At 44.1% G+C, this 23830-nt stretch overlaps 1 protein-coding gene across 1 annotated transcript in view; it reads left to right on the top strand.

The window, feature by feature from the left end:
- The window catches only part of gsap (gamma-secretase activating protein), a 36699-nt gene extending 15036 nt beyond the window's left edge, over positions 1-21663 (top strand). Inside the window, exons 13-32 of the mRNA XM_062382861.1 lie at positions 72-149; positions 275-352; positions 504-596; positions 882-1050; positions 1477-1567; positions 3362-3431; positions 4153-4232; positions 4375-4455; positions 4873-4980; positions 5276-5331; positions 6539-6570; positions 7931-7992; positions 9840-9935; positions 14932-15002; positions 15252-15346; positions 16155-16274; positions 17498-17559; positions 18830-18934; positions 19566-19662; positions 19841-21663. Of these exons, the coding sequence (XP_062238845.1) occupies positions 72-149; positions 275-352; positions 504-596; positions 882-1050; positions 1477-1567; positions 3362-3431; positions 4153-4232; positions 4375-4455; positions 4873-4980; positions 5276-5331; positions 6539-6570; positions 7931-7992; positions 9840-9935; positions 14932-15002; positions 15252-15346; positions 16155-16274; positions 17498-17559; positions 18830-18934; positions 19566-19662; positions 19841-19941 (1745 nt within the window). The 3' untranslated portion in view covers positions 19942-21663. The remainder of the gene's footprint in view (positions 1-71; positions 150-274; positions 353-503; positions 597-881; positions 1051-1476; positions 1568-3361; positions 3432-4152; positions 4233-4374; positions 4456-4872; positions 4981-5275; positions 5332-6538; positions 6571-7930; positions 7993-9839; positions 9936-14931; positions 15003-15251; positions 15347-16154; positions 16275-17497; positions 17560-18829; positions 18935-19565; positions 19663-19840) is intronic.
- The last annotated feature ends 2167 nt before the right edge of the window (positions 21664-23830 follow it).

The raw sequence follows: 23830 nt of genomic DNA, 5'->3' as shown, positions 1-23830 counted from the left end.
CTATCATGAATGTTGTCATGGAAGTTCCCTGACTGTGTCCTTAACTGCTCTGTCCTTTGGTTTATCTCTAGGAAGCATGTGTGTGTGCTACAGCCAGCCTCAAACAGACAAACAGGAGCTGATGTACACGGTGGTTTTAGTTCACAAAGGTGTGTGTGTGTGTATTATTTGTTGTTGTCTATTCAGAATAATCTCCTGCCATCTCCTTTACTTTGTCACTGTGACGTTCTTTATCCTGAGCACAGGGCCACAGATTTCTTGCTTTTTTCCGCAGACTGCAGCAAGACGTTCAGAGTATCTCTGAGCGGCGAGCAGGAAGCCACGAGGCTCCATCCTCTAATCATCCCCATGGGTCAGTGAACACACTGAAACTTAACACACACACACACGCACACACACACACACACCATCATAAAGTAAGCCAAGTGTGTGTATCGTCATGGTGTCTGGTGTGCGTACAGCACACAGGCAGACAAGTGATGTTGTGTTATTTTTGTATGTAGGTTACTACATGCTGGTGTATCTGCAGGATCATTTCCTCCACTGTATCAACACCCGGCAGGAGGAGATGCTCTGTCACTCGCTCTTCCTCTCTGGTAAGACCAGGCTTTTGTACGAGTCATGTCTGAGCTCATGGTGACAGTTTATTGTGTTTTCTCTATTTCTCAGCTACAGTACATGCTCAGATTTCTTCTCTATATGTTTTTATTTTATATAAAAAAAAAGGGAACCTCTACAAATTTAGATCTTGCATTTTTGGACATTTCCACACCTTTTGACACATTTGTCCCAGTTGCTGTCTGTTCTCAGAAAAAACAGGTGGCCCTATTATAAATCCAATTTTAATCCATGTGCTATTCCCTGTCTGTGCAACCCCTAAGGTCACGATGCTGACCTGGGCCTGCAGTGTCAGTCAGCTGACATCACAGTGTTGCACACAGAGGAGGAGCCGTGTGGGAGTCTGCTGGATGTGGCCAGTGGGAGGATCTACAGTGCTGAGCTCAGCCCCGCCTACCTGCTGCAGATCCTGCGATCACATGCGTCTTCCAGGTGAGTTTGTTGGAAGTTAAAGCACCCTATATACACATATTTATATAGAGAGAGAGCGTAGGAGAATATATGTAGGCACTAGGCAGGAAGGCGGACAGGTGGGAAGCTATTTTCTGACAGGTCATTTTCATGCGCCTACACCTGCCGAGCCTTCCTGAAAATATATTTAACTTCTTGACCCTTTGCCAGCACGCACCATGGACTGAACCACTTTGCGCAATAACAATGCAGCTCTGAGACATTTTTAAACGACTTCATTTATTCATGTATTCATTCGTTTTCAAGCTATAGTCCACCTTTTTAGAGCTGCACATATATCACTGTGCGGCACCTGACTGTTGGCTGTCTGCCTCTGCATCTGCCTCCCTGCTTGTATATGCCTATGTTGCATAAAGGTGTATTCATGATATGTCACCTCCATCCAAGGTGTCCCAGCAGTCGGGCTCCCCCCCAGCACCTGGCCGCCCTCCACTGCCTGCTGGTTTACATGGGAAACGACCCAAACCTGGAGCTGAAGGTACAGATGAAGCCAGGAGAGGAATATTGACATTTAATGCAAATTTACTGAAACAGTGAAGGTCTCTGCACATCCTCTGAGCCCACAACAATTTTTTTTATACAACTCAGTGTCAGAGCTGGTGTGAACATCACCCAAGTGATCCGGTCGCAAGTGGGCAGCGCTAAATTTGTCTGTTCACACCTGGTGTTCAAATGCGTCCTGAAAGTGTCTCCTGTGACCTTTTGTGAGCGGATCTCACTTCTGTGCTCTATATACAAAGGAACAGATACATCAGTGGTGTTAGCAAAGACAAAATGATGTTGTACCCAGTTTTAACCTACAAATGTGTCCAATATAAATGTGTGTGTCTGTGTGTGTCGGCACGAGCGGAGGACAGAGGGAGCAGGGGCGCTGCCACAGAGTAGGTCAAGCAGGCAATTGCTTTGGGAAGGGCCCCCAGAGACCGCCACAAGAATTGTGTAGGACCACCTTAAAGGACCTCCCTTTTGGCAGAGGCCCCCCAAAGTCCCTTGAAATCTCTATTTACCCTTTTTGAAAAAAATTGAAATTATTTTGTGGCGGACAGTGTTGATATTGAGGCAGTGAAGAAAATCAAATCAACCTATGGACAGAGTGGTGTAGAAATACTTTAGTTAGCGTCAGAGGTTGTGAGTCGAGTAGGTCCTCCTTCATACGTGACCCAGGAGGCATTTGAGTTCACATGGTGAAAAAGAATGTGGCCAAATGCAGTCAGAGACCCAGGAGACCAGATCTCAGGAGCCTGTACCGAGCGCTGACTACTTGTGAACGGATCACAGAGGTTCATACCAGGTCTGAGATCTCTTTGAGTTGAAGAAGTCTTAAAAAAAAGAGAGAATGCAGCTAGTCACATGAGAACGTCCATGTTTCTCTGCACTTCTGTGTAAATTTGGTTGAGTTGGGAGAGAGCAGATGGAGGGACATGACGGCGAAGGAAAGAGAGAAGAGCGAGCGAAATAAAAGATGAGCTTAGCGGAGACGACAAGTGGAACGAGATCAAACGGAGTGGGAGAACGACGGAGAGAAAAAGGAACAGATATTTTGTTTGGGCTCGGCGCTGAACGATGACTCAGCCTCTATTAGTGCTTCACCTAAATTAAGATGTTCCAGCTGCTCTGATAGATTCTAATAAGTTCTTTCTTCAGAGGTTAAATGAGTCACCGGCTTCATTATTGCAGCGAGCGCTGGGATATCAGACCACACGGAACTTTTTGTATTCTCCGTCGGGTCTGTTAATGAGTCAGCTGCTCTACCACAGGTGATTGCCTGTTAACATTTGTTCAGTAGAAGTTTGTAATTTGGAAAGAACACCATGCGAAAGTCTTTCAACTCCTACCTTTACTTCTCCTTTGTTCCTCTTCGTGTAATAGCTATTGTTATGTTTTAATACTTCTGCTCCGAGTCTGACCCGTGGCAGAGACTCGCTGTATTTTTTCCTCAAACTGCAGAGGAAGGGGCGGCAGAAAATGAGTTTTCACTCTGACACGCCGTGGCTGGAAGATTTGCTGGGTCTATCTCTGAGCGCATCATTAATATTTCATATTTCTGTAATGTAAGCCGAGCACAGTGCACAGCTGAGGCTGTATCATCCCCCCCCAAAAAAAATGTGTTATCAGGAGCTGGAGCTGTTATCATTGGTATTGCAAACAAGATATTCGTCTAAAGATATGTGGCTGTAGAAAGTACCACTCTTAAAAGTAAATATTTCCCTTCAATTTGCTTTTAAATGAAGGATGATGAAGTCATTTTAACTCACCTCTGTGGTCCCTCTAGATTATCGAATGGCTGTGTGACCACATAAATGCCTTTGAATCCTTTGACCAGATCCAGGAGTTCATTCTAGGTGAGTGGCAGGTAAAACACGGGAGATGCAAATCACACTATTAGTCCTTCACCTTCTCTCTCTCTCTCTCTCTCTCTCTCTCTCTCTCTCTCTCTCTCTCTCTCTCTACTTTTTATTCCTCCTTCCTCTTCATGGTTCCTAGACTGCACTCATTTTTGTCCTTGCAAAACCCTGAATTGTTTGGCTCTTCAATCTCCCTCTTGCACGACTGTGCCGGGCTCCCCCACGCGGGTCTGAAGAGTCAGAAAATAGATTTGCTTTTTTTTTGGAGAGCTCGGGTACGTTTGTCCCAGCGTGTCTGTTAAAGTAAAATAAGGAGAACAGTGCTTGATGCTAATTTCTCACATGTGGGTAAACAGTCGTCAGCCGGAGAGGAAATGATCACATTAGCACCTTGCTGCATAAATTAGCATTTTATCGGTGCGGCAGTAACGACTTTAGCTTCCTTCCGAGATGCAGAGGTCGTGTTCATGTTTCTGTTCAGTGCATGAAGTCAATGATGTTGACCTAATTAATGATGCATCCGTAACCTGTGCTCGCTGATATATCACAGTCATAACGGTGGGACATGAACTGGAGAGCCTCATTTGTCTTGTATGTATATTTAAAACTCAAGTGTGTTTAAAAGGAGGACGCTCCCTCTGACTGTTTGTTTCTCTCTATCTCTCACCCCCACATGCACCATACACACTCACACACTAACACACACACACACATGCAGCCTCCCTGTACAGAATAAGCTATGAGAAGTCTCTTAGCCTGGATAAAGTCCTGCCATACTCCTCTGTATTCGACAAGAAGGTACCACAGACACACACAAACACATATGTCTTCACTTGCACAAAGGCAAATCTGTATACGTGTGGATAGGAACGCAAAGAAGACACACACACGCAGACACACACAGACACACACACACTACATCTGTCTTCCTGTGTTCTAGGAGGTGCCAGTGTGTCTGCTGGAGATCCCTGGTGTTGTGTGTGCCACTGAGCTGCATATTGAGTCTGTCATAAAAGGGAAGGTAACTACATGTTCCTTTAAAAAAAACACATTTATTATAATAAAAGTTCTCGTTTCAATATGTATAAGAGTCTAACTATGACCCGCTGTTCTGCTCGAATATCATAAGCAGTAAATAAATCTTCAGCGTGCAGATTAAATCGAGACAACGCATGTGTTGTGTAACATGTTTCACAGGTTTAAGGTGCGTTTTGCGGGACAATCACAGAAGTGCATTGTATTCAGGCATTAGAAAGACATTTAGATGCAAAACAGTGTGATTTTATATTTGCTGGTTCTGCTCGAGTGCAGCACAGATGCAATTATTCTTCTGTTGTTTTCCGGCAGTGTCCTTGTTTTGTCACTTTGATCTGCTTGTTTATGTGTGTGTCTGTGTGTGTGTGTTTGTGTGTGTGTGTGTGTGTGTGTGTGTCTCCAGGGTTTCTGGACCGAGCTGCAGTGGAACACGGAGAGGACAAAATATCTTGACGCTGTTCCCAACACCAGATACAGAGCCTCACACATACAGGCCGACTGGGATAAACTGGTGAGTGTGTGTGTGTGTCAACTGAAACATCTCATGTATAAACATATGATATAATATAATCATCACTTCTTTATTGGAAGTCTGATCGCCTGAAATGATTTGCTAGTTGCAAGTTGACGTGAGGGACAAGATAACGTCTGTGTGTGTGTGTCTGTGTGTGTGTTTGTGTGTGTGTGTGTGTGTGTGTGTGTGTGTGTGTGTGTGTGTGTGTGTGTGTGTGTGTGTGTGTGTGTGTGAGTATGTGTCTGTATATTATGTCTCCCATCCTCACATATCGCGCTGTTGGTCGTTTCAGAGGTTCGAGAGGAGACCATCCAGCCACATGAGTCACATCGAGGAGAACACAAAGAAGTAGGTCTGCCCCCCACTGGAGCTTTGTTAAGGAAACTTACCAAACGGATACACACAGATACACACAGTCGTGAAACTGGAGGGAGGGAAAACGTGACTGCACTTCTGCAATCTGTTCCAGTGTTGGTGAAAATTACATAATTTCGTCTATAGCATCATATTTTTAAACCTTGAAAAGCCGTCAACTGCATTAACAAAGGTTTAATCGTACTTAAGGTTGAGATGTATTTTTAAGCTTGGGGTTGATCGGCCAATCAACTTATACGTGGCTGTCAGAATCAGGTCTGACAACATATAAAATGTTCACTCTCATAAACTGACAATAGCTGCAGAACTGCTGCTCCACCACATCCTTGTAAATTACCCAGACGCCTAAAACAGCTGTAGTTAAAACTGACTCGGCGCACACTCAGATTTATTCCTCTTTTAAAGACATAACTGGTGTAATTCAACATTTTTCTTGTGGTCAATAAATCCCATGTAAAGACCAGAAAGAACTATACTATCTGGATATTTAAATGTTAAATGTCTCATAAATACGTGTTCATGGAAAAAAATGCATAATTATTTTCCTTAAACATTGACAGTTGAAACATTAGTTAAAATCCTTGATTTGTCTTAATAATGGTAAATTGATTTATGCTCCCTTGAAACAAAATAAAACTTGTTCCATAATTTGAATGACCTGTAGGGAGCCTTGAGTCTTTCTATAAGCAGAGTGGGTGTAAACAACAGAAATGTCAGTTGCCCGTCTGCTTGTGATATAAATGTCACAGTTCGCTTTCTATCAAATTGACTTGTCTTCCACTTCCCCATTTTAAAGCCCAGCGCCGTCCCTTTTACTGGCACAAGTGACATTTTTGCTGCCCTCACATTCCTCTCTTTGAACATAAAATATCCACTCTGAATTAACAACGAGAGAACAACCACGGCCCCCTCAGCAGTTTGTGATAAGTGACTCGATGACGGGCACGTACCTGAACGCAGCACTGATGAAAACAACTCTTGTCCTGTATTGCGAGGGGATTATAATTAGCTTCTCTTCCTTCAGGCCAAACTCCGGCACCTGCTTAAAAACTATTTTGCTTATATATGTTGATATATTCATTTTTTTACTCCCAACTGCATCGGTTTGCAGCATAAACAACAGTTAGACACCACATTTGAGTGACTGTTTTCACACAAACCTCCTTTGCTTGTTTTCCAGGGTTCTGTCCGTGGTGGATACCTGGTGTCTCGGTAAGACGGCCGAACATCCACCGACATAATTCTATAGATGCAACACATACAGGCGCATAAACAAAACAAAAATGGGAGTAGTGAGAATAAATAACAAAACCTTGGGACCGTAATGGAGCTGGAAATTGTGTGTGAAAGTGTTTGGGTTTGTGCGTCTCTTCTGAGGGTCGCATTCTTCATGCCCACTGGAGAATTCAGCTGAACCGAATCGCCACACTAATATATCTTGGAGGGAGAGGCTGAGGAGAAGAAGAGGTGAAGCGAGGGAGAAAAGAGGAAGGGGGTGGAGGGGGAGAATACAAAAAAGAGGAGAGGTGAAAAAGTATACTCTTATATAACAGCGGGGATTGAGGTTCTTCCTTCCCCTCTCTTTTTATGTCCGTCTCTCTCGTGACTCTGCTGCAGCTGTTTTGTGTGGAGACGCAACTCGGGACCTTCCCTTACCTCATTTCACGCACATGCATGATCTCATGCACCGTCAGCCTCCCTTTGCTCTTACTCTGAAAAACCTACGTGTTGATCACTTTCATATGCGACGACCTTTACACACAGACGAGAGCGCTCATGCAAGAAGCTGCTGCCTCACCGGAGGGCAGAAGAAATATTGTTTTTTTGAAAATCGGCACATTTTGTATTAAAGACGCTTTGTACTGTCAGTGGATCAACAACATGGTGACTTTTTTCAGGGGAGCTGATCCCTAAATAGGGCCTCAAACTCCAGATCTCCACCAAAAGGGTTTTTTAAATTATAATTGGAAGCAATTGATTCTGATTTTGCTAACGAGCATATAATGAATCCGCCGGCACGGCCTGTCAGTCCACTGCACCCTCCTTGCTCTATTTATATCTGGGACATATTAAAGTGCGACACTAAAGAACATCACAGGCCTGCGTCTTGCATGTGCGATCAAAAGATGTGTCGGTGTGTGAGTTTCTAATAATTCATCTAAAAGTAACCATCTGCAGCTCTCTCTCTCTCTCTCTCTCTCTCTCTCTCTCTCTCTCTCTCTCTCTCTCCCTCTCTCTCTCCCTCTCCCCCTCTCTGTGTCATCCACATACCTCAGCAGGATCGCGGCGGCATAACCCCCTGAGCTTTGGCCTGTATTTTTAAAGCACCCTTCCCCACCCAGAAGAATCTATAAATGTCTTAGATTCGTTCCTATCTCTTTTTATCAAAGTAATAAACAAGTCAGGATTTTTTGGGGGATTCTTCCATTTCAACTGTTTGATGATGCTACTGCTCCGACACACCTCAGACTCCCTGTGATCTTCAGTCCTCACCGAGCTGCGGCATCAAGGTTGTCTTCATACGTCTCTTTTATGTGCACACTGTCTTTCTCCATTGCCTCGTGTCTTCCAGATAAGAAGCTGGTGCCCCTTTTCCAGGAGGAGGACCATCAACAGAGGGTGCTCATCGGCCTGGTGAGAGAGTGCTAAGCTGCAGTACATTCACAGACACACACACACACACACACACACACACACACACATACACACACTCACATTCACACATTTGGTCAGAAGCACTTTTGAGATAGCAAATTAGAGAGAAGAGGTGAGAAAGCATCCCAAGACAATTTCAGACAGTAGTTTGATGACAGAGTCGACAGCGCTGCTACTAAACTCATTGAATTTGGTTTTAATTACCTTATGCAACAGTAACAGAAAATGTATCAGGCCCTGAGTATATCTCAGCATTTAATTAAGTCAAAACGAATTCCCGGTTGTACCGAGTTACTCAGCGGAGCGTAGACCTCTGCAAAGGCCCAGCTCTCCCCTTGAATTCAATCAGGGCCCAGTAAATTGCATACACCACTTCCCTGTATAGTTCTTATTTTTTTCACCAAGTTCCACATATTAGTTATCTGGAATTTGTTGAGAATGTCAGAAAAATTATACAGAAAGTGAAAAAGTTTATGAGTTCTCCCTCAGATGATGACCCACCTCTCCACCAGGTTTCGTGAAAATCAGTTCTTTAGATTTTGCGTCATCCAGTTCACAAACAAACAAACGGACAGGGCTGAAAACATGATCTCCAATGTTGGTATGAAATCTGTATTTCTGGATAGTGTTGTCCATCTTTATTTACAGTCGAATGGTTGGATCCAACGGAAAGGATCATTAGAAAGGATCAGTCCGTGAGTCGCTCCTGACAAAAAAACACATGCGGATGCTTCAAAAGCAGGATCCTGCAGCTCGCTAAAGAGACAACACTGAACTTCCTGACAATCAAAAAGTCAAAACCAAGCAGCAGGAGCAGAATAGAAAAGAATCAAACGAATCAGCCGCTGCCTGGATTGTTTATCAGCAGCTTTCGAGTGTTCCTAGAGGCTTTGATGTCAGATCTTTTTTTACAATGAATAAATGTGAACAAGCACCTTGTGTGAATTTTCTCTCCACCATCAAAAACTGTGAAGTGATTGAGACGTAGTAGAAGAGGCTATCAGGCTTCACAGTAAAAGCATCCTGGACCTTTGATATTCAACGGTTTTAGAGCTGCAGGAGATGGATTCGTTTTTAAAACCGATAAACACGCCGCTAAACATCCATTGTGAAATGCTGACCGTTGATTATTTCCCGCCATAGTCATCTCTTAAGGTGTTACGCTTCACATGAGTCGACACAATAGAAAAAAAACAGGGGCATCTTAAGGTCCCGGCCCTGTATTTTTTTTTTTTTACCGACTGTGTTTGATGGACAATTTCATAACCTCCAGTTTTCCCTGCGCTCAGCACAGTTTGTGAAGCGGCAGATAGCTGCAGTGTAATGGAGTTCAGTGGAGATGGTGGCAGTCGCTCAGCTATTATTAGAGTAACCCTCTGCTCCTGTCTCTCCCTCTCTTTACTCCATCACTCTCTTTCCTCTTCTTTCCTCTCTCCCGCTTTTTTCGCCGCTCGCTCCCTTCCCCGCTTCCTCCGCGTCCGCTTCTTCCTCCTCTCCCGGAAGGGTATCAAATCATTCTGTGAACTTGGCACCGTGCGTGGATCTTCACTTCTCCTCTGTAGATTTCCCACCTCTCACATCAACAGGACTCTCCCTCACCCCCGCTCCTCACCCCTCTGCTCCTCCATGGTTTAATCCATTGTTGGGGACGCTGTAGTCGAGTGGGGGAATAAACTTAGGTGAACTCAATTTGACATTCGTTGAGTGCACAACAAAGTACGCACAAAACACGTACACAAGGGTTTGTTCTGAGCCCCAGCACGCACACTCACACACACACTCACAGGAAATAATCACTGTGTGTGTGTTGTTGTTTTGCATTGCAGACGGTTGACAAGCTTCGAGAGCATCTCAACAGACACTTGCCTCGCCTGGGGAAGAAGAAGATAGACTCGCTGGTTGTCTGCTACGTAGCCAAACTGGTGGGTACCACGTGTGTTTGTCATAAAAAAGATAAAAAGAGGACGAGGAGCTCCGTACTTCCCTCTGAACACGATTCTTTTCAAGCTGCGTAGCTCTCACAGTTATTTATTTAATATTTGCTCTTCCTCTTTTTTTTCTGGGATGGAATAGTGGCACTCACAGCGATTGTCCCACTGTTTCCCTCTGACTGGTTCGACAGAGCTCACAGATGGGATGTACGTGCTCTTTAAGTTTAGAAAAGGTTGCTGGGAGGCATTAGGTCGCCACTTCAGTCCTCCAAAACAAACATCGGCTCTTTTGTTAAGATGTGTGACCTTGCTTTGTGTATCCAGCGAGCGGTTAGCTGCACCTGGGGACTCGTGTGTGGGCGGCGAGAGGTATTCCCCTCCCCGCTTCTCCAAATCCTATTTTTGCCATCGCCCATTACTTTCAGTTTCGGGGTGGATTTTCTTCTACTCAGATCTCTCTGCACATCCTGATGTGACTGTTCAGCCACGAGCATCGAGGAGTTCGACAGAGTTTCTATTTCGATTCAGTCTGGATCCGTTAGTTCAACTAGTGGCCTGCTGGTCAGATACGGCCCTTTTGAAAATGTCTATGGCCTCAACAGCCTGAGAACCAGGCCGACTTCTTTATATCTTATCAGCCTCGACTTGATCCGCTCCTGTTCAACCTGATTCTCTGTCTTCTCCCTCTGAGGCTTCACATGTAATTAATTCTTGGCAATTAGTGAACATGTATTCTGTGTAGCCCATGAGCCCCCAGTGATTCTCATATCCAGCCCCTTGCATTAGATCTAACATAAGTGGTGAATGTATTTCCTTCCACATGAGGCGTTTGGAACAATTTAAGCCTTAAAAGTTCAAACCTGCAAAAAAATTGCTGACTCAAACAGAAACGTCTGTTAGGACTCTATCAGAGGAAGTGAACAGTGTTTTCATTTAAGAAAAGATGCCTATTTGTTTGCTGAGGTTTCTTTACGCTCCCAGACAAATGTATAAAGCCTTAAGGTTTTCAAAAATGATTTGTGCCGTGCTGGCTGCTGGGTTCAGAGCAAAGATCTACATCATTGAAAAGTTTGGGAACGATAACTGTTAAACTGGGACACAGGTTAGGAGTCGATGACCTCAGACACGGGTCAAAGTTCATAAAAACAGTCTTTACTGTCTAAAGAGATGACACCAGGAAGTGCTGCTGACACAAACTGACAAGAGGAAGGACAGGAAACACAGGGTTTTAGTACATGAGCTTAAAAGACACAGGTGGACACAGTGAAGGGCAGGTGATCAACAGGGGGGTGGGGAAACAGACAGGAAGTGAAACGAGAGATAACGATGACTACAAAATAAAACAGGAAGTGACCAAAATGTGCAAAACAACTTATTTCAAGAACTTCATTACCCCAATTAAGAAATGTGGTCATGTTTTGCCTATTGGAAAGTGTTTGTTACAGCTGAAGGCAATTGAAAGAAATCTGGAAGGGCTTTTAGAGATAAGTTTTAGGTCAGAGGCTTTATCAAGTTTTTCCGCGTTGTTTGTGAACACAACATTTTGTTAAGGCAGCATGAACGTCACTATAGAAAGCACAAAAACAATTAATTTCTAGATTAATTCACATATATTTAAATACACATATATATAAATATCACCTAATTCTGCATGCCCAACACTTCAGACCAAACCCACACCCTCAGTATTATCCTCCCACAGAGAGGCAGGTGGGATCTACATAACCAAGTCGAGGGATGTCACCACTCAGCGCCATACAGAGGCTCTCGCTGCTGTAAAGTCAGCCATTAGTATTCCCGGGAGGTAAATCCCTTCCCAGCTACGTGTCCCTGAAAGCAGACATACAGCAAATGTCAACACAACGGTATCAAATCAGGTCAAGGGTAAAGCTGGGAGTAAATAGAAAAGCTTTGACGTTTTGGGACTTTATGGAATTGAAAATGAAAGTCCCTGCTCACAGCTGGATCAGTCGATGGCCCGGGTGATTTTAACCTTCAGACTCAGAGTGAAAGTAAAAGAAATGTGCGAATCTGGAACCGTTTTGTTGTTTGTTAACCCGCAACGAGGCGATTACTGAATCTGTTCCACTCGGAGGAAGAGTGAAAAAGTTTTTTAGGAACGGCCGTCACGGATGTTTCACTCAGTCGAAGAACAGTTGAGTAACTCACCAGCGGGGTTGAACTAGCATCAGGCTGACTCATACTTTGAAAGCTCAGGGTCGTATCGGGTTTCAAAGCGGGTCGACTCTTCTGCAAAGAAAAGTCTTGTCGGCGCTTTATTGAGACGAATGGTCGAGATGACACAGGTGAGGAGTTGTGAGGTGAAGGAGATTACAGCTCTACAGAGCCGGGCAACTCCTGCTGTGATAGATTACAGCTCCATTGTACATTATTGTCAGATGTATTTATTTGCCGTCGCAGCCGATACAGAAAACTGAGACGCATGCCTTTTCTTAAATAACGCAGCCAATGTCAGAGCCAAGAAAAACCAACTTATATATGAATATGAACCACTTGCAATGACCTGCAATTGGCAGGAATAGTTTTAATTGTGCAGCAGAAAAGTTATTCTATATATACCCAAGGTTCTTCAACTTTTTTTTTCCAGCAGGGGACCCACACCAAACAAATGCAGTGTCTTTGTCAGGTTCATTAAGACAAATCGCTGATCCTAGATTTTTATTGTAATAGAAACCACACAGGGATTACTGCACATGATTCATCTGTGGCTTTAAGCCGCTTGTTTTTTTCCCAGCACAAAAACATCTTTTTCCCCTATTTGCTGATTGTCAGGGGCTTGGATTACATCAGCAGCAAGCACAGGAGGTGTTAGCTGGGCAAGAAAGAAATTAGACTTTTGAATAATTTATATGATCCCATTAGCACGCCAGCGGAAGAGCTGTTTGAGCAGTTTCTGATATTTGTGGTGTTTACAGAAGCCGCCAATAGGAGATGTCTGAATTTAGAATTCCCCCCCCCTCTCTGTTTCCTTGGGACAAAGGGCAGGTCACCACTGACCACCCGAGACCGAATGGATTCCCATAAAATGCAAGGCACATTGCTTTGTTAAGGTGTAAAGTTACAAAGCCTGAACTGATTTATTGTGACTGCCTGATTAAAAAGACGAGCGGGTATTGACCAAACACCGCTTTCTTTAGGGTCAAACAATTAAACAGGAACAAGTGAAGACTATAGCGGGCCGGCTTCAGTCCAACGTGAGACTTTTCTCAACCAAGTCGGCTTCACTCATTAGCAGGGCCGTCGCAACAGGGTGTAGGGAAAGCAGGCAATTGCCAGGGGCCCCAAAACCGAGACAGGGTTTCCCAGGAATGGCTGATCCCAAAGCAACAACAATTATGTGAGAAGCCAGTTAAATTTGATGTTGACAGATTCCCTCCCCTGTAAACTAAAGTGACCAAGAAACCATCCCCTTTAAAACAACTTCTCAGTTCTGCCATCCTCTATCATCCCCAAACCCCTAAGAGAGATAACTGTGAGTGCAGGTGAGCTTCCTATAGTTAGTACTGATCACTAAATCACAGGATTCACACTAGGTTTTTTAAATTTTAAACCTAATGGCATCGAAAAGAACAAGACAGCACTCTTTGCCCCGCTCTCCCTGCCCGCCTGTCATGTGAGATTGACCATCAGCAGGCCCCGGGATGATTCCTACCCGCTTCGGTGACCATTAACACTTCCATAAATATTTTACTTTGTTCAGCGGCCAGGGAGGATTCAGCATAAACTTGAAAGACACCGCTTTTGCTCTGCACATTCTCGCAACAGGCATGCAGGAGTGTCCGAAAGGTAACAGAGTGGAAAAAACACATGTAATATTCACACCAAGTTTGCAAATAATTTATAAAATGGCAACTGGCAAAGAACGAGGCCCAGTGCCACTAGCTTTGTGACAAAAGCTTTGTAATTTTAGCTGAATGTCAATCATTTAGGTATTACGCTTTCTTAGGGGAAGGTCTGGTCTCAAACCCCATGTGTGTTAAACTAAAAACATCTTTAAGACTTATGAGTTAGGTGGACTGGTAAGCAGTGGTATCCAAACGAAACTGGCCTGCTCAAAAAAAGGTTAAGTCCAACTGAGTCCAACAAAAAAATCCGAATCTATAAAACAAAGGTTCAACAAAGGGGACGACTCATGACAAGATCCCTCTTGCCTGGGGGGGGCCTGGGGTTCCAATGGGTCTGAAAGATGCCATTTTTTAAGATCTTGCTGAAGTGAAAGACAAAAAAAAACGAGGAGCCTATTATGACATTTGTCTCCAACACCTCACATCCATTACATAAAGTTAATTGAAAGCCTGCGCCCGATTCAAACTCCCGCCCGGGGGTCACAGGAGGACACGGCTGCTGGAGGGTTTCCCACCGGCGCTCAGGATGTGAATGAGGCAGGTCGCCTTCCTGTTATTCAACAGGAGACGAGAGAGTGGTCATTCGTGGAAAGATGGGAGTGTGTGTATGTCTGTGTGTGTGTGTCTGTTTGTGTGTGTGTGTGTTTGTTTGTGTGTGTGTGTGTTTTTAGCATGCACTGGGCACACTTCAGATGAGTCAAGTGCATTCCACTGATTCCGGATGCTGTCCGATGTGTGTTGAAATGATGTGCTGGAGCGGGAGTATTTGTGTGTGTGTGTGTGTGTGTGTGTGTGTGTGTGTGTGTGTAAGTGTGTGTTTGTGTGTGTGTGTTCCCACTTCAATGCTCTTGTTCAGTGGAAATGAAAATGGGAAGTAGTAAAAAAACAAAAAGGGAAGTGAGGAAACTGATCATCGAGCAAGTGTTCATCTCCCAGAGAAAATCGAAAAGAGTCTGAAGTGCATGTGTTGTGCAAAATTTCCAGACCCCTGACTCAAGCTGCAGTTCGAAGAAAGTGTTTCATTTGAATCTAATTGAGCATCTCCCTCCGTAAGCACTAACTTTTGTGTGTGTGTGTGTGTGTGTGTGTGTGTGTGTGTGTGTGTGCGTGTGTGTGTTTAGCTGGAGCTCGTCAGACACATGCTGGAGTCAGTCTGGCTGAAGTTCAAGCTCGGCCCTCGTGCTCTGTGCTTGTGAGTACTCCTGCCTCGTCAGTTTGTCTCCTTCAAAGTCGTGACTAATGTAACGTGTGAAGCGCTGACAGAATGTGCGGGTTCACCTTCACGCATGTGTGCTCCACTCCCCCCCCCCGACGCTCCCCGCCGTGCATGTGGGTCCACATGGGCAAACCGTGGACGACCCCGCTTCACGTGTGCAGTGACATTAGGCAACTTTCCCCGTCTGCATTTGGACGTGTGTGTTTATGTGTGTGAGTTTTCCAGGAGGAAGCAGGGCAGTCCAGCCGAGTGGTCCGTGCTTCACTTCATGTTTCGCATCCTGGAAGCCACCAGGGGGCTCTGCCTGCCACTCCCACCTGGTATGATACACACACACACACACACACACACACACATGCTTTCAGTTGTCATAATCCAGTCTGTCTCCGTCTCCCCCGGAATAACAATGCGTGTCTGCACCGACACACTCTCGCCTGCACTAATGTAACCAAAAATATGTTAAACATTAGCATAGTGCAGACACAGAGTAAAGCCAAGTGTGAATCCATTTTAAATCATTTGAATTAATTTGCCAGTGACCCCCCCCCCCCGTTGCACAATCCCCATGATTTTACGAGTAACAGGTTGTGGGTTTGAATCCTAAACTGTCCGGGAGCGAGACAGGGAAAGAGAAATGCCCTGAAGCAAGGCAGCACATTGGCAACAGTGAAGCTGCAGGGATGAATGTGTGAGTGGGTCTGTTGAAACAACAGGAAGCATTGAAACCTTTGCAGTGCAACAGATGACTAACACACTGCTGTCAGGTTTACATTTCATAATTAATTACTTTTTTAGTGGCTTTTTTTGAATGTCATGTTTAGTGTATATAACCAAGTAGGGAACGGCGTCGTGCCACAGACTGAATTTAAAGATGGACGACATGTCAGCTACCCAAAGTGAAGCCAAAACATCTCCATAGCCATCTTGGTCCTGGCTGCAGTATAGAGCATACACCCTGCCTCCTCCATGTTAGCAGAAGGGATAAACACTTTTAAGTTTCTTTAAGGTTGATCTTATCACATTGATGTTGGTTCAAGTGTTAATGTTTTTCCACAAAGTTTAGTTTCACGCAGTCCATCTTTATAAACTAAAAAAACTGAAGTCTCTTCTTTCTGTTTCTGTTTCCAGGCTTCCACACCCTTGTGGCCGTGTTGGCCGTGCGTTGCCTCCCTCATCACACGTTCCTGCAGTACATCGATCACGGCTTCCTGCAGCTCACCGAAACCTTTTTGTCTCGGCTCATGACAGGTACATTAACACACAGATAACCAAACACACACTGATAAGTTGTGTGTTTGTTAGCAAGGTTTGTCAGTGAATGGGAAATCTGTCTTTTTCTTTCATTCAGCCAGTGTGAGTGTATTTTTCTTTATTTGTCATTGGCCCAGAGGGGTTGGAGGTCACACTGACTAGGATGTGCTTTGTCCATGTCCAAACCCTGAGACTGGGCACTCATGTAAAAATAAACAAAATATCTGGCTTTGCTTGTTGCTCTTGATCTTGTTGTTGATCTTTCTCATGAAGAGAATAAGTGAATGTAAGGGCCAGAGTCCAAATGGTTTCAAACTTCAAAGTCCAATCTTTGGGGGCTTAGCGTATTAGGCTGGGCTTGTTCTTTTTGCCTCATTGCAAAACAACACAATCATGTTCTCGTGTTCCAGTTCTTCTCAAGCCCATCGGTCGCCTGCAGCCTGGGTGCAGACTCCTGATTCACTCCTCACATGTCCTTTGTTTAAAGCAGTGAAATCAAACCAAAGCTAATTGTCAACATCTACAATTAGTTTTTCCTGATTTGCGCAAGAAACAGGAAAAAGTAGCTGAGGCCGATGAGATCACTTTATCTGTGGAACACGTGGAGTCGGCCGAGATCAAAGGACCGCGGGGCCCGTTTTCTTTTTCTCACTGCAACACAACAAACACGCATGCCACCGAAGCACTGGACCATGAGCTGCGTCCTAATACAGGGGGAGTGAGAACACAAGGATTAGAGCTGATATTAGAGGGAGCACGTCCTCTCTGTGTCACCAGTTTGGCCCTTGGATGCTTCATTGGCCGGGAATTGAAGGACACATTTGTTGGCCACATTTGAAGGAGCCTTTTGAAATGGGAAAGATGAGTCGCGCTACTGGGACGCAATCGGTCTTGAAGTGTAGCTTTAGAAGGAGGAGTCCTCTGAATTGGGACACAGCGATTATTTTTGCCTTGATCAACAAAAGATCTGTGATAAAAGGTCTGTTTTCTATCAAAGTGAAGCATCCTTCCAATGTTGTTCTGTTCATGGTTACCAGTCACAATAGATATACTATTAGCAGAAGCATTTGGAGGAACTGTTGTAACAGGAAGAGGTTTACAAACTGCCTCTGCTCACCACTACCTAATCTTATTTGACCATACAGTCTTTCTGGAAAGAAGAATCAGTGTTTGCTTCGTCGGTATTTTTCAATTTTCTTCTCTGTTTTCTTTTTGCTTAGACCTTGACAACAGTGACGTCAACGAGAGACTCAAGCTCAGCATTCTTAAGAGACTACCTGAGGTACTTCCATACGTGTGTGTGTTTGTGGGGGACATTTCTAATGCAGGGTGAGGAGAGAAGTTTTGCAGTATATACCAGAACAAGCCTGGAGGACAGAGACGACCTGGAGGACAGGTCCCTGTCCAGAGTGAGTTTCTCAGCTTGGACGGATGGAAGTAAAAATAATGTATGTGGCTAATATCATCCTGTCTGTAAGTGCGGGGGGGGGGGGTTCCATCTTTCCTTGAACAGTTCTCTCCCCAAACTTCCCATTCTGGTGCAAGTTATTTTGAGTCTCATCTGCCTCAAGCCAATCACAAATAACCTGTGTTATTAGCTGGTAAGTGTGTATGTGTGTGTGTTCAGGATGGAGCTGTTGTTCCTGTGGGGAGACAGTATAGCACTTTTGTGTGTGTGTTTGTGTGTGTGTGATCAGAGAATGTTGTAGTGTTTAGTTTTTTGTTTAGTGTCTCCGTTCTGTTTCCGTCCTGTCAGACATTTGTTTGGTAAGTTTTGCAGTCAGGGAAAGAGACATCACACGAGACTAAACACGATCACACACACAAGCACAAACACACACTAACCAGTTGTTATTCACAGCTTAGACGTTAAGTTTACTGGAACATTATGAATTATTTGTTGCTAAGAACGTAGGCACGACTTTAAACACAAACTCACAGATGGATTTATGGATGAACCTGGTGCAGCTCAGTCACGATGTATAGGGGAACAAGAGATTTAAAGATTTATAGATCCCTCTATGTTGATGGTGCTCTCTCAGCTTTCTAGGCGTAAATGTTTGAATTCTTTCGAATTTATTGAAGTGATACACAGATGCTTAAAAACACAAATCCCTGCTTGTTTACTCATAGTCATAATACTACACCAAAACTCTTATACTACTACTACTATACTAATTACAATAAGTCCTGATTATGCAGTGTATTAGTGTGTGTATGAAAGAGTAGAGTTACTGAGTCTTAATCCTCATGCAAGTAGACGATTTTTGCTCCTATGAACTTGAACAGAGTGTTTCAGCAGCTCTGGATCCACTCGTGTTGTTCCTCTCACAACACTGAAGGTTTTTTCTGGAATCCGTCATTAGCAGTTGGCTCTACAGGGATGGTTGCCAGTTCCAGTTGGCGACACAGAAAAGCCCAGATGTTCACATCCCCCAGGGAACATGTTTTTTATGCCAACATGAGCTACATGCGTAAAATGTAAACTCCTCTGTGTGTGTATGTGTGTGTGTGTGTGTATGTGTGTGTTTGTGTGTGTGTGTGTGTGTCAGCCTATGGAGCAGAGGATCCACCATATGTGGGATCATCCCGTCAGTTCAGCCTCGATCTCCAGAGAGTACGTCAGGACTCTGCTGGAGAAACGCAACAAAAACAAGGTAACACACACACACCTGAAATCCTAAAACATGGGCTTTTCTATTGAACAGGTTGTACATGACCCCTCCCCCCCACGTAAAATGCTAAATTGTTCAGACCCTTTAATTAATTATTCAGAAATGAAGCCAAAATATCCTGGCTGCGAACTCTGCCATCTTGCGCATTTGGAGCCAGAGTCAATAAACTGTTCAGCTGTCAGTCACGGCTGTCAATGAGGTCACCATCTTTATTGCATCAAATAACTAATAATTAAAACCAAACTTACTGACAAAAACATGAATTTGTCATTTATTCATTTATTTTACGTGTACTTTGACTTTTAAGTTTAGACATGTCCCACTCACTAACATGGAGGAGGCAATGCTTTGGCTTCACTTTGCCGTCACGTCCTCCATCTTTGTTTACAGTCTATGGTTTAAAAACAGTGTCCCTTACTGTCCACATAGCATGAAGCTAAATATACAAAGCTATTTTGTGCGATGAATTAAAGGCCTCAATCGTTAAATCTGAAACCAGCTTTGTTGAAGTTAAAAAAATAATCGAGTTTACGCGACAAGTTCATGGATTTGGTGCAGATTTGTCTCGACTGTGCAGAAAACTTGTGTCTTTGTGTTTCTCCTTCGTCCTCAGGGATTTGCATTCACCGGCGGAGATAAGCCCGGTCTCACACCCGAGTTTCTGCCTCTTACCTACCTGGCAAGAATACTCACGGATATAGAGGAACAAGGTAGTGTATGTGTGTCTCTGTGTGTGTGTATATATCTGTGAGTGTATATCCTTCCTGGTGCGGATACAGACGTCTCCGGAGGAATTAACACAGAGTGTGTGTGTATTCTGTGTGTGTTTACATCTGCTGCCGTAGCTTCTATAATAAGCTCCAATCTCCTCCTCGTCCCGTGTTGCAGCTCTGAACCCGTTCGAGGAGCAGGAGAACGTGGACGCCAGCTTCGTGGAGGAAACGGCGCTGAAGCAGACTCTGATACAGATGGGCTTCGAGGAAAAGTGAAGAAGGCGGAGGTTGGGGAGGGAGGGGGGAGGGACAGCGGATGGATGGATGGATCTTGGGAGAAACAGATGAGGGGGAAAATGCGTTCGAGAGCACAGTCATCATCGACTGGGCCTCGAGGACAAGTAACAGATGGGTGGCTGGTGGAGGGCCAGGAGTGAAGGATGAACGGAGAGATTGAAAGGCAGAGCGCTCGTAAACAAGCTCGGGCTGGTTGATGACAAATTAGGGCGGGGCGGAGGGGATAGATGGATGGAGTGGGGGGGAAATGGAGGATGAAAAAACAGTCCTGGTGGTGCGTGAGGGACAGTATGAACAGGACCAAAACCATTAAAACACAAGGGAACACAGTCAAATCTTCAGTCGAAATATTCATTCAAATTCATAAAAACGCTGGCAGCTATTTATACGAACTCGATATCCGTGGCAGCGACTGTTCTCTCCAGTGAGTCGCACACTTCTCCACCGCGTCACACTCAATTTATGGACATCAATGTCAAATCCTGCGCTCGGCGTTTAGAAATCATACACACTTGTTTGTCCTCCCGTGTTTCCTCTAACGCCTCCGCAGCCAATCAACTTGATTACACACCGACAAAAGCTTTGTGTCCCCGGTGCCTTGATACGTCGCATTAAATCTGAGTTAAACGGATTCTCTACAGGAAATAAGTGAGATTTAGTCGTTGTGTTACTTTTTAATATCGTGAACTGAATGTACAATCGAGCCTTAACTGCTAATATGATGGTTATTACTTTATTCCAAATGTAAAGGATTTTCAAGTGTTGATACTTTAACCAAAAATAACATTTAATATCAGGTATATGTGTGAGATATTAAGGGAAATTCACACTTGTCGCTGGCTGTCATAAGGACGATAAGGGCTACGTGTAGTTTAGAATGTTTGATGCTAATGCTCGTGCTAATCCCCGTTTCAGTTCAGTACAACAGACCTTATGTTAGAGAGATGTTTAACTACTATACGATAACTTTCGCTGACGAAGATCTTCCACAACTCGTTAAATTCAGATTTTAAAGTTAGACATTTTAACTTTAAAAGAAGAGTCAACACTTTCTTTGTAAAAAAAAAAATGCTATAAATTGGATAAAATATAAATGTGTTTATAACAAAATACAGCATTTCGTACACAAGCAACTGTACAAAGTTTATCTTATGGGATTATTTTACCTTTAGAGGATAAAGTGACACGTTTTTACTCTTACAAATAAAAAGTTGAGCCGCTGTGGAAGTGCTACATGCTCTGATACAACCTGTGGCTAACGTTAGCAAACTCAAGCTTGATGTTGCTCTATGACGACGTCACAATGCTAAATCAACCAGAAAATGATCTGCAAACCACGGAATCAAACAAAAATAGAGTTCACTCACCACGCACACACGCCCGCTCAGACATCTGGTTCGTATTGCGCAAACTTGTGCCATAGATCACGACTCAGCTCTAACTGTAAGTGGAGACATTCCTGGGATGGAGCGGTAATGTACTTGTGTGGGATGTGTTCGAAGTGTGTGTGTGTTTGTGCGGTTGCCCTGCACCCCCACACAAGAGTAAATACCAGACATTTCTTCGATCTCATGTCATGCTTTCATTTGAGAAATTACATAACAATCCTCTCGGGGGGGAAAACCTCATGTTTCTTATGTTTACACAAAAAGAAACGTTTTGTACGATGAAATGTGAATAAATAGATTTTTTTTTCTCAAAGCTTTCTTTGTTTTTTTCCCCTTTCTGTTATTGCCAAAAACATGGGAACAGTTCGGTTCACTCGTTTTTTCCGATGAATTTCCTTTGAACCTCGAAGAAGTGGAGCCTCGAGTTCGAGTTAGGAAAAGATGGGAGTTTGCAGTCGTATATTTCGTAGCCTGAAAAGCTCTGCGGAACAGGAAGTGAGCTGTCATGTTCATGTTTGAGTGCTTCGGACAGATTTACACTAAACTCAGGAAATCATCTCAGCACCAGTCATCACACACACACGTCACATTTAGGGAGGAACACACCCATCATGCTTTTGAACACACTCACAGTATCCACCTTGAGCGACTCCCCCTTCACTTCACATCATTTGTCTGGAAGGGAATTCCTCCTAATCGCTCGTTCTGCGCTCCATCTCCTCCTCCGCTCTTTGGTATGCAGCCGGTGTTATGTAGCCGGCTAATAAGCACAATCAGGGGGTTAAATTAATCTGACAGCTCTCGCCATCAGCCTGCCATGGATCATCACACACACACATCACGCCGCTGGGTGGACAAGGTTGGCTGGGAAATCAGAAGTCAAAGCCGCCGCCGCCGCCGCCTTCTCGAAAACTCTCGGAGAAGTTGACCCAAACACTGCGAATCACAAAACCTGGCACAACACGGAGCAAACTGATGGTTTCCTAATGTTTCTGTCTGACTCATCTCTGTCAGACGAGCTTAACAACTCCTCCACCATCACTGTCAAGTGTTCATTCAACTGTTAAATCATTACTGGGAAGAATCGCTAATAATAACCTCTGCTATGGAGAGGCGTTGGTCTAGTGGCAGAAACTTGGACTATGGGCAGAGAAGGTCTCTGGTTCGTCTCTGGTTCGACTCCACGGAGAGACAACAAAAGACGAACCTGGATTGATCTGTCCAAAAATCCAAGAGGATTCTCCCTACCCTGTCTAGTGCCCCTGAGCAAGGCACCTTACTCCCCCAACATCTGCTCCCCGGGCGCCGTACATGGTCTCTCACTGCTCTGTGTGTCCTGCACCAGATGGGTCAAAAGCAGAGGTTAAATTTCCCTACCTGCATGAGTGTGCCTTTGCATGTCTGTGCATGTGTTTGGGAATAATCAATGCATCTTAATCTTAAATCTTTTTTTTTTATATTTGTTAGTTAACAGGATTCCGCAAAAATTTTGGAGAGAATATGAATAAATCGGAGAATCCAGTTTTCTTTTTGCCTCTTCCTTTGCGGTGGTTCTCACAGAATTAACCATGGAGGCAGCAGGCGTGCACGTGCACATGCATGACGGCCGCTCAGAATCTGAGTGACAGGTCCACTGACTTTGGAGTGACAGAGAAGTTCGAGCACTGCATCGTAAACGCACGACTGCAGCTGAAGCTAGGAGGTCTGGCCGTCTGTGTGGGTGGTAAAAACTTTATGAGCGCTAGGGATCGGGGGATGGATCCGATACACGTGCTTGACCAATCGCGGGTCAGTTCTACAGCTGTAACATAAAAGTAAATAATAACAAACATACAAAAAAATGAGCACTTGAACATCAGTGTGATAAAGAACATCAACTAGAGGAAATATATATTTAAATGCATTTATCTGTTTTTGGTATGGCCCTGTCCAATCCACTTACATGGAGGAGACCAGCTTTATAACATGTACTGCAGCTAGCCACCAGGTGGGGACAGAAACACTTTGGCTTTACTTTTGGGCAGCTGTCATGTCGTCCATCTTGTCAATGGTTTTACTCATTACTTTTTCACAAATTAACTCACTGCTTCCGACGTTTAGCTAGCTACCCGTTACATGAACTATTTAACTGTTAATAATTTCATTTTAAGGCGTCAATTAATCTTAATTTTCTTCCGATGATTTATCCATTTCTTTTGGTGCATAACTTAAACTGCTCATCCTTTAAGCTTGAGCTAATTATCTCAACTATTCAAACCGTTAACTTCAGAATCAGCCACGGTGCATAACGTCAGTGTCACACATGCTCACAAGCTGTGATCCCCTGGGAGACTTTTCTGTCTTCACTCTGTACTCTCCAACCCGTCCTCAACTTCCATTTTCCATCACAACTCCCTTTTTCTTCATTCTGCTCTCTTTGTCATTCTCTCTGCTCTTTATAGCCTTGTGTTCCTCTCCATATTTAAATTCATGGTCCCAGA

Source organism: Platichthys flesus, chromosome 23 (genome assembly GCF_949316205.1).
Source record: "Platichthys flesus chromosome 23, fPlaFle2.1, whole genome shotgun sequence".
Classification (NCBI taxonomy): Eukaryota; Metazoa; Chordata; class Actinopteri; order Pleuronectiformes; family Pleuronectidae; genus Platichthys; species Platichthys flesus.
Note: the sequence above shows the minus strand (reverse complement) of the source record. Positions and strands in the feature narration are given on the sequence as shown.